Here is a 10709-nt window from a genome sequence, read left to right on the forward strand (position 1 = left end):
TGAAATCTCCTTGTAATTGTCATAATGACATGGGTAATTTGGGGTAGAGATACTTTAATGTCGAAATTAATGCTATGTATTGTAACTAAAACCATTGCATGCCTTTTTGAAAAGGGAACCAATAGAAGGGCCATGTTTTAATCCAAAAACATGCTAAAGGCCAGTGTGTACATATTTAATTACAGGTTCTAGTTTGAACAAATAAAAACAAGATTATTTAAAAGAAAGCAGCTGTTCAATGCAAATTGAGTTGTTATTGTAAGATTCACTTAGTGAGCAATATATTTGAGGTTTTAAAAATTATTCTAATTCATTCTATTAATTACTTTGTGGTCTGCTTCTCTAGGTGTGAATTATGTGGTACCCAAAACAGGGTTTTATTGCAAACTGTGTTCCTTGTTTTACACAAATGAAGATGTTGCAAAAAAGACCCATTGCAGCAGCCTTCCACATTATCAGAAGTTGAAGGTAAGGTAAAACTATCCATTTTAAGTGAAGTGATTCTTTTTTGGGAAGAAGTAAGGAATAGATTTCTTCAGGCTTCATTGAAAGGAAAAAACAAATCCATCCACTTAGAACACTGCTTCATATCACTGTGATTTTAGTTTTAAATTAATCCTCACCAAGGTTGCCTCTTGGAATTTGAATGCATAACAAAAAATTCAAGTATGGGACCCTGTGATTCTCTGTGAATTGAAAATATATAGGACTTGTTTATTGCAGTACAGATAAGCTTTAGAATAGTTTTGAAGGCGGAATAAACGGTGACTGAATCTTGTCCGTACAGTCCCTTTGAGGATGACTTATGACCAAAAACTGCAAGACCAAAGCTAGAATTTTTTTAAATAGTACTCCAAGCCCTAGAGTTTCTGACTGAGTGAAATGTTGTGCAATAGCACAACATGTGTATGCTGTCGTCAGTGCTGCTTGTGTACTATGAGCTGCTCTTTGATATTGTACACTGTGTGTGTGTGTGGGGGGGATTCCTAACAACAGTAAGCAGTAATTACCACCATTATTAAAACAATAAGTCTCCACATTAATTATTCCATGCTTCTGTATTTACTGTATATAATCATAAGCTGAATTTTTTCAGTAAAAAAGGGAAGCACCAAAGAAGGGGGTCGGCTTATGAACGGGTATAGAGAGGGAGAGGTGAGACACAGTCCCTCCCGCCAACAGAGGGAGCAAGGAGAGGCAGCAGAGCCAGAAGGGAAGAGGGTGGGGCCAGAGTCTCTCTTCTAGCCAGGCTGCTCTCCCCTTCGCTGCTCTCCCATCCTTGCCTGTGGACGCTGGAGGTAAACAAACCATCTCAGCCCACCAGCGGCTTATCCTGATGGCTCGGGAGCCAAAGTTTGCTGACTCCTGAATTATATGGTCAGCTTTTGAATGGGTTGTAAAAATTTTCCATTTTTACTTACCCATCTTGAGGGGATCAGCTTATAAACGAACCGGCTTATGATCGCGTATATATGACAGTTGATTTCACTTCAGTTCATTGCCAAGCTGGATATAAGTTCCCTCTGTTTCATAGGAAGGAAGCAGGCACATGTCTGAGAGTTACCAGTGGAAGAGATGCATCAGTGGGAGTGGGAATACCTCAAACTGGCCCAGGATCTGAAAGGGGGGAAGTGGTAGAGAGAGCACGAGGGCAACTAGATTTTGTTAGACTGACTGTCAAGTACAGTAGATAGTCGTACATGGACTAAGTAAATATTCGTTGACTCTGATTTTGATGTATGACATAGGTAGAAAGTAAATTTTACTCCTTTATTTGTTCAAAGCTGCAGGCTGCTGGAAAATGCAGTGCCTTTAAAGAAGCTCTAGTAATTTTCTCTTCAGTGGATCATTTATGTATCTGGTACAGTAGAAAAGCACCAGGCATATTTTGTCCAATCCGAGGCTTATTTGACAGCCAAATAGTTAGTAAATTGTATGACATATTACTATTTCATACATTTAAGTTCACAAATCTGACCACTTTTAACATAGTTTTATACTTAGAATTATGGTCTTATTTAGTTCATCTAATTCATTCCCTAATCAAGTTGGCTTTGTTGTGATTGATTCTTTTTTGTTGTTACAGAAAATTCTGGATAAAATGGCAGAAGATCACAGGCAAAAGAAAGAGGCTTAAGTGCAAAAAAACTTGATTCAAGGAAAGTGGTTTTGTTTTTAATGTTAACCTTTTTTAAATGTAGTACAAGTAGTAGATGGAAAATACTATACTCTTTTTTTTTTGTTTGTTTTTAGTGAAATACAGTAGGCATATAGCTCTGTTCATGTGTTAAATGTTATAACATAAATGAAGCTAATGGAAAATTTTTGTTCATGAAAAATATGGGAATGCCAACAGAGGAAAGTGGTTTTTTTTGTTTTCTTTTCTTTCAATTGATATTTCAGGCTACTATAGAAACTATTGCACCATTATGAAAGCTCATGTACAAAAAGCAAACTTTATATATATCTACTGTTTTCAGGCTTCAGAAAGTTAGCTTTCAATTTTGATTCCATTCTTCAATAAAAAATAAAAAATGGTATTGTATTTTTATTACTTTCATCTAGAACATTCCAGATTTCAGTCTGAGCCTAGCATATATTTAATTTGGAGTGTGAGACTGTCGTTGCATTTCACTTTGGAAAGTCTTTAAATGTAAAGGTTGCATTTTTAAAATGTTGGATGCAGTTTCTTTTAATGTCATTGCTGTTATCTAGATAATAGAAAATTAGTAAGTAGTCAGCTTTAAAATTTTGTGATTCTTTTCTAAGTTCTTGATAGGTTTTTTCCCCTGTTCTATTATTCAGTGTACTTTGTAGTGAAATGTAAAGTCCTATTCTTCTCTCTGACCAGTATTATTTTCTTGAGCTCTTACTGCTTGCTACTTGAATCCTGTAGCTGTCATACATTTCTGATATAAGCAAAAGCAGCATTTGAGTCCTGAAATGTAAAAAAAGTATCTTTATATTCTTCATATGTAATTTTTCATACCTGCATTTTAAAACTGGTTTGGTCAAATTCCTAGAACTGTGCTATTAATGTACCTGCACATGTGACATGTGGTCAGGAATTTGCATGTATAATCTGTGTTTATCTGTAGTCTTTCTGATTATATACTGCTTATTTGTGGATTCAGGTTACTAAAGTGATTTACCAATAAACAAACCTAGGCAACAGTAATTTGTTTTTGTTTGGCATGTTAAGCAATGTGTTTACTGTAGTTGTGACTAGTGTGTTCATGGTATCTGATTAATTCTCAGAACATTTAGTCAATGTTTTTAATTCTGCTTGTTTTAACAGTTTGTGTGATTTAGTAGCTCATTTGCTACTCCCCTTCCTAATACATGCACACTGCAGCACAATGAATTAAAATGCCTCTTAGTGAAATGGTTCTAGGCGTTTCTGCTAGTGAATTTATTATTCCTCTTGGAAGTAATACATTTGCATTAATGCTAAGATTCATGAAAATCTAAAGGAGTTTGAATGAAGATCATTAAGAGAGGCTGAAATGTAAAGAGTCACACTTTTGACTTACATCCCTTGGCATTGGGTGCAACTTGTTTTCTGTGAGAATTATTATGTTTGGGTTAAGTGAGAATTTAAATTGATACTGTATGCAGCTTTCTGGACATCAACAAGATATGAGGATGAAATGCTCCTTGGCTTTGGGTGCACAAATCTACATTAATTAGCACAGCCTAAAATGCTGTCAAAACAAAATTAAATTTTAATTTGAAATCATTCATTTTTCCATATTTCCTTTTCATAAGTAAGCTGTTCTGACATTCTTTACTTTGCATTCTTTGCTTTGCATTCAGTCTTTTTTAATTAATAGTTAATTGCTGATCGTTAAATGGAGAATCAGAGTAAAATACAACTATATACAGTACACTTTGAAAACCAATTCTGCCAGTAGGCTATACCCCTTAGAAAGAGAAGAGTAAATCCCTGAATAGGACTTGCAATATAAATCCTATAATAGTTCCATTGTCTTAGTTAATATAGAGGCTATCCTGCCCTTAGTGCAAAAGGCAACAGATGCATGGGAGATGGTTCCAGGAGTGCATTAACTGACAAGTTGGAGGATGTGATGGATTTGACTTTTCCCGCACTAAACTTTTGTGGCAGTTAGTCTGTTTAATAGATTTTGGAGGGGTGTGGAGAAAGTTGCCTTTGGGAGGGGAGGATGAAACCTGGTTCTTAACAGCATATATAGTAGACTGATACATTTAAATGCCCCCAAAGCTGGCTTTTAAAAAGCAACCCCCACCCCCCAAATTTAGCCATTTAAGCATCTTATAGCAACCTTCCTAAATACTAGACAGTTTAGTGATTTAATATCCACTGTTCTCTCAATGAAGTGGTAAATATTGAAGGTGTATTATTACAGTACGGATTAAACATGTAATCTATTGAATGGTCTACAGGTGTTGAGCATAAAGGGATCTTTAGAGAATTAAAGACAATAGTGTTGTCCTAGAGTGACATAGTCCATAGATCAGCTATTCTAGAAATGCTGTACACGATGACCCAGATTTCAAGGGTATTTAGGCACCTAAAGATTCAGAGAAGCACCTAATCGATCTAGGTTGTTTGTTTTTTTTTGAAAATCCAGTGAGGTGCTCTCTGAATCATTAGGTGCCTAAAGATATTTTAAAATTCAGCCCTATGTCCTTTATAGCTGCCTTACCTACCTTATGCACATGGTAAACCCTTGGAGGGTATAGTACAGAATTTCTGAAAATAACTGTTACTAACTACTGATAATTCAAACCTACTCCAACTGTTGATAAGGGCAGCACCTTCTACCTACACTGAGTTGGAGTGGATGAATGCGTTGTATGGTTTCTTAATCATATAGTATTACAAAAAAGGAAGCAAATTGTTCATCTGATAACCCCCTTCCCTCAAAATAATCCAATCCTGGGGACATATCAAGAACATTCTCATACTGCAATGCACAGACATATGCCAGGTGTCTTGGGGCTTTGTACATAACTAGCACCTTGATTTGGTCCCCAAAGCAAATTGGGAGCCGATAGAGCATTGTGGGAGTGATTTACAGATCAGACTATGATGCAGAAATCAGGTGCCTGCTGTTGTCAGATGCTACCGGTGTGGTGCTCTGCTCTAATCAATGTTGATATCAATTGGCTGTGCGCGTGTTCCCTCTGTATGCTGCCCCAGCTCTGCACAGATAGCTGACCCAGCAGACCCCGAGAGAATACCCAATGACCACAGACTCTAGTAAGGTATGAAGGCACCCAGGCCAGGTTTATTGTCGAAGAGAAACAGTCTCCAGCTCCCCGGCATAGAAGTCCAAGGTGCTGCTAAAGTGCTTCTAGCTAGTACATATATGCTCTCTGACAATGGACTCAGCTCAGTCAGTGGCAGGACGTTCCACTGCTCCCTAGGCTGGACAAAGATATCCATTCGGGGGTGCATTCTTCTACAGAGGTAAAAACAAGTTACACATCACTCCTCTCACCTTGTACATGTTGGTTTGAACAAAACAGCTCTATCCATCACGCTACTCTTTTGGCCCTGTCATTGGGATAGGTCAGCTTGTTCCTTATCTGTGTGGAGTGTACAAGTATGCAACTCTTCTGATATCTGGTGTCCAGTACCTTTTTAGGTATGTCTCTTCACAGCATCAGCCCTTTCCTTGCCAGCTTCTGTGAGCAGGGCGTGCCTCTGGCTCACAGCTTAACCTTGCTTTGTTAGCAAAGTCTTGACCATTACTTTAGTTCAGGCCTTAGGCCTCATACTGGGCCTTTGACAAGGTTTTATGTTTCAAGGCCTCATCTTACTACAACTGCTACCATCTGCAGATTCTGAATAGACTTCAAGAGTAACACTAATTAGAGCATGTTGCATCAGTCTAGACTAAAGGTGACAAAGGCATAGCTAAACCTGAGATCTGGTACGTAAGCCAGGAAATGCTAAGCTAGCCAGACAGGCATTTTTGATCCTCTGTCAATCAGGAAGCCTGGAGTCATGATGGATTTATTAAAATCCAGCTAGGCTGTGGGAGGGTGAGGGTAGAATAAAATTGGGTTTGAGGATAAGACCTAGAACTAAGAGCTGATACAACTACAGTAATGTTACAGCCCCAGATGTCTCACCTGACAGTTGCATGTACACCTTAATAAAGGATGAGGGGATGGAAACTTGTGGCAGCAGTACAGTGAGCTTTTAGTCAGGATTGAGCTATTGCTCATTGCTGCACTTGCAGCCTTCTCTGCTAGTAAGGTGACCTCACCCTTGCCACATCCTGCAGAGGAGTCAACAGCTTATGTTAGTAAATACTGTGCTAATAAAATAGTATGAATTCTTGATGTAGGTCCATTGCTAGAAGAGATCTTTACCTCTCCCCCTTCTCTCACTACCTCTCCCCTCCTCAAAAAAAAACCCCACTCAGAACCCTGCCAGGACACACTTTAATTCTAAAACTAAACTGCTCTGGGAAACTGGAACAATTGAGGTATAACTGGTGATAGTTACCCAGCATGGCCTTAGCCTTAAGCAGTGCCAAAAAGTGGGATAAGGGGGGAGACGGGCAACCTCTGCTTCCATTTGAAGCAACTTCCCCTTCCCTACAAAAGCTGTCAGCCCTGTGGCGCCAGCAGCAACATTAGCTAGTGCAGAGAACCAAGTCTAATGCACAGGTATGGGCATTACTAGCAAACACAAATGATGCAGGAGGCAGCTGTTCCTGCTCCCAGAAAAGATGAGGATAAAAGTAACGTTTTATACTTTTGATTACTCATGGACAGTTTAAAGCTTTTCAACTCCTGTCTTCAGACAGCTGCAGACTAACCCAGAACTATCTTCTGGCTCACTCAGTGCATTTTTTGACTTGTGTCAACTCTTTAGATAAGCTCCCTAGGACAGGAAACATCTCTCTGTCACACACTGCTCTTGCCCTCTCCTACACTGCTTCACTCACCACGGGGAAAAGTCGTGTCCTCAGTTTCATATAGTGTCCATCTCACCGTCAGCCTATAACACCCAGCTCAGTGTTGGGGCAAAAACTATGTTCTCCTAGGTCACATCCAGCTCCTGATTCTATTATGAAGGACCATGTCCCTGAATATCTTAGATCATGCCCAGCTCACAGAGCGGGGAGTATGTCCTTTTTTGTCTCATACAGTGCCTGCCTTGTTCAATGTCAATAACATTGCTGTTGTAGGCCAGACATTTGAGGGTGACAAAATCAAATATCCCTGAATGGGGGCTTGAAAGGCTTAGGGGGAATGGCTTTATAGAGCTACAAAGTTTTATCAGCAAAAGCTGCCTTTTGCTGACAAAAGGGGAAATATACACACCACAAAGGTACTTTTGATAGTGCAAAACTGCTGTTTTGCCAACAAAATAAAACCACCTCAGTGAGGCCTTGTCTATGCTATAAAGTTTTGTTGGCAAAAATTATGCTGCTTTAATTAAAGCACTTTAAAACTGCTGTTGTATGGCCACACTAGCTCCTTCTGTTGTCAGAGCGCATCCACACTAACAGCTCTTGCATTGAAACAGAGAGCGGTGCACTGTGGTAGCTATCCCATTTTGCAGCTGGCCCCAGGGTGCTTTGAGAAGGGTTTGCAATGCCTCGTGGGGTAGGTTTCTCAATCTCCTCATTCAGGGGGCATCCTAGTAGACTGTCAATTGCTTTTCACAGAATACCAGAGTTGGAAGGGACCACAGGAGATCATCTAGTCCAACCTGCTGCTCAGAGCAGGACCAATCCCCAGACAGATTTTTGCCCCAGATAGTGTAGTGTAGACAAAGCCTTAGAAACGAGTTGATGAACTTGGTTCCAAATGGATGGCTGTGCTCATCCACAGTCCCTTTTGTTGGCTGCATCAGCCATGATGAGGCTAAGGAAGATGCTGTGGTGACTGAACTCAGAGATGGGGCTGCCCAGTCACAACTAGGGCAGCGTGCAGAGGAGCCTGTGCTGTGAAACTTCATTCTTCACAGCTGTTGATATGGTCCTTGTCATCAGTACTAAACGAACTCCTGTTCCCCATACACAGATGAAGTAACTGTATTGTGACGATCCCTAAAGAGGTTGAAGGGGGAATGGGAATCCCCATTGGCCTCCCTCTTGTTTGCTAATGCTGCCTCAGGGCTGCAGTCACCCTCCCATCACCTTCGCCCTCCTTAGTAGCCGGTAAGTGGCCCTTGTTAGAGATCTACTGGCCCTGTTCCTTCACACACTCATGGAGGTGCAGAAGTTCCACCATGGTATGGTCCATAGCATATGGGGTGTTTGCACCTCCTGCACAGGCTGCTGCGGTTCTGCCCTGTCCTCTCTGAGCATTGCTAGCAGGACACTGTGGATTTGCCCTGAAAGAGCTTCAAGTGCTATTCATTTCTCAATGTGACTGATTTCATGGCACGTTTCCTATGTGTTTCTAGAGCATTACGGGTTTTTCTTTCTCTCAGGGCTTGTCTACACTTAGCAGTGGAGTGATGCATGGCGATCAATGCATCGGCAGTTGATTTAGCAGGTCTAGTGGAAACCTAAATTGACCACAGATCACTCTCCTGTACTTAGGCTGACCAGACAGCAAATGTAAAAAATCGGGATGGGGTAGGGGGCAATAGGACCTTATATAAGAAAAAGACCCAAAAAGCAGGACTGTCCCCATAAAATCAGGATATCTGGTCATCCTACCTGTACTCCACCTGAACGAGAAGCGCAAGGGGAGTCGACGGGAGAGCATCTCCTGTCAACAAAGCATAGCGTGGACCCCTAAATAGATCTAATACCTCCACTTCAGCTGTGTTATTCACATAGCTGAAATTGCATAACTTAGCTTGATCTCCCCCCATAGTGTAGGCAAGGCCTAAGTAACATCTCCTCTTTCAGACAGTCACATGAGCTGACAGTTATTTACAGTGAGCAGCAAGACAAAAGAGTGTTGTAAAACTCCAGTGTTACCACACCTAGCCAGCATGCTAGACAGGAGGCTGAGTGCCAAATTTTGGGCTGACTGTTGCAGCAATGAGAACAGAGATGTTGCCCAGGAAATCCGCTGTTGCAGGGCTCCTGCCAGCCTGGCCAAGATTCCACAGGGCATAGTGGGTAGCAAGAGCAAAGGCATTCTGACTTGTCAGAGCACATTGCTGGTGGCACATACAAAGCTGGCTTGTGGAGGTTTCACATGTCACCTTTCCCAGACGTGACTGGGCACAGCAGGTTCACACAAGCCCACCTCCTAGTATTCTCCCGTGCTTGTTGCTTAAATATGGTGAGAGGCTCCCTAGTCCTTTGTCTCCTGCACAGCATCCCAGCACCAGAGAGGACTGAAGTGTGGTGCCTTTAGACAGTAATGACCCATCCTGTGCTGCAGGATTGTTCTCAGAAGGACTTGGATATTTTTAACTATTTATTTAGGAGGCTTTTCATACGTTTATAAATCCTTGCCGTGTAAATCTCAGCCACAAACCAATTGTTACAACAGTGAGATTTGTTTAAAGAGACATTAACAGGAATATTGTCCTCAGAGCTTTTATTTAACAGGATATTATAAAGTATCAGAAGGGTAGCCGTGTTAGTCTGGATCTGTAAAAGCAGCAAAGAATCCTGTGGCACCTTATAGACTAACAGATGTTTTGGAGCATCAGCTTTCGTGGGTGAATACCCACTTCATCAGATGCATGCAGTGGAAATTTCCAGGGGCAGGTATATATATGCAAGCAAGCTAGAGATAATGAGGTTAGTTCAATCAAGAAGGCTGAGGGTATGGCTACACTTGCAGCTGTACAGCGCTGGGAGTTGCAGCTGTTTTCGTACAGCTGTGTAGGGAAAGCGCTGCAGTGTGACCACACTGACAGCTACCAGCGCTGCAGTGTGGCCACATTTGCAGCATTTGCAGTGCTGTTGGGAGTGGCTGAACAGGCATTCTGGGATACCTCCGAATACATGTGGAGGCCAATTACAGCGATTTGGTGGCCACACTGGCGGAGCAGCACTGCATCACCAGCGCTGCAATCGTTATATCCCAGGCAGAGCAAGGGTACAGCCAGCGCTGCAGCCAGGGAGATGCAGCGCTGTATGTGCCTTGCAAGTGCGGACAGTAAGTTGCAGCGCTGTAAACCCACCACCAGCTCTGCAACTCTCCAGTGTAGGCAAGCACTGAGGCCCTGTTCTAGCGGTTGAGGTGTGAAAACCAAGGGAGAAGAAACTGGTTTTGTAGTTGGCAAGCCATTCACAGTCTTTGTTTAATCCTGAGCTGATGGTGTCAAATTTACAGATGAACTGAAGCTCAGCAGTTTCTCTTTGAAGTCTGGTCCTGAAGTTTTTCTGCTGCAGGATGTCCACCTTAAGGTCTCCTATAGTGTGGCCAGGGAGGTTGAAGTGTTCTCCTACAGGTTGTTGTATATTGCCATTCCTAATATCTGATTTGTGTCCATTTATCCTTTTCCGTAGAGACTGTCCAGTTTGGCCGATGTACATAGCAGAGGGGCATTGCTGGCATATGATGGCGTATATTACATTGGTGGATGTGCAGGTGAATGAACCGGTGATGGTCTGGCTGATCTGGTTAGGTCCTGTGATGGTGTCGCTGGTGTAGATATGTGGGCAGAGTTGGCATCGAGATTTGTTGCATGGATTGGTTCCTGAGCTAGAGTTACTATGGTGCGGTGTGCAGTTACTGGTGAGAATATGTTTCAGGTTGGCAGGCTGTCTGTGGGCGAGGACTGG

General features: G+C 41.8%; 1 protein-coding gene across 5 annotated transcripts in view; it reads left to right on the forward strand.

Annotated features, from left to right (window-relative positions):
- The window catches only part of MATR3 (matrin 3), a 45343-nt gene extending 42165 nt beyond the window's left edge, over window positions 1-3178 (forward strand). For all 5 annotated transcript variants that reach the window (XM_050962588.1, XM_050962586.1, XM_050962585.1 and 2 more), the window contains 2 exons: window positions 347-468; window positions 2087-3178. In XM_050962588.1, coding sequence (XP_050818545.1) covers window positions 347-468; window positions 2087-2137 — 173 coding nt within the window. In that variant the 3' untranslated portion in view covers window positions 2138-3178. The remainder of the gene's footprint in view (window positions 1-346; window positions 469-2086) is intronic.
- The last annotated feature ends 7531 nt before the right edge of the window (window positions 3179-10709 follow it).

This window comes from Gopherus flavomarginatus, chromosome 7 (genome assembly GCF_025201925.1).
Source record: "Gopherus flavomarginatus isolate rGopFla2 chromosome 7, rGopFla2.mat.asm, whole genome shotgun sequence".
NCBI classification, from domain to species: Eukaryota; Metazoa; Chordata; order Testudines; family Testudinidae; genus Gopherus; species Gopherus flavomarginatus.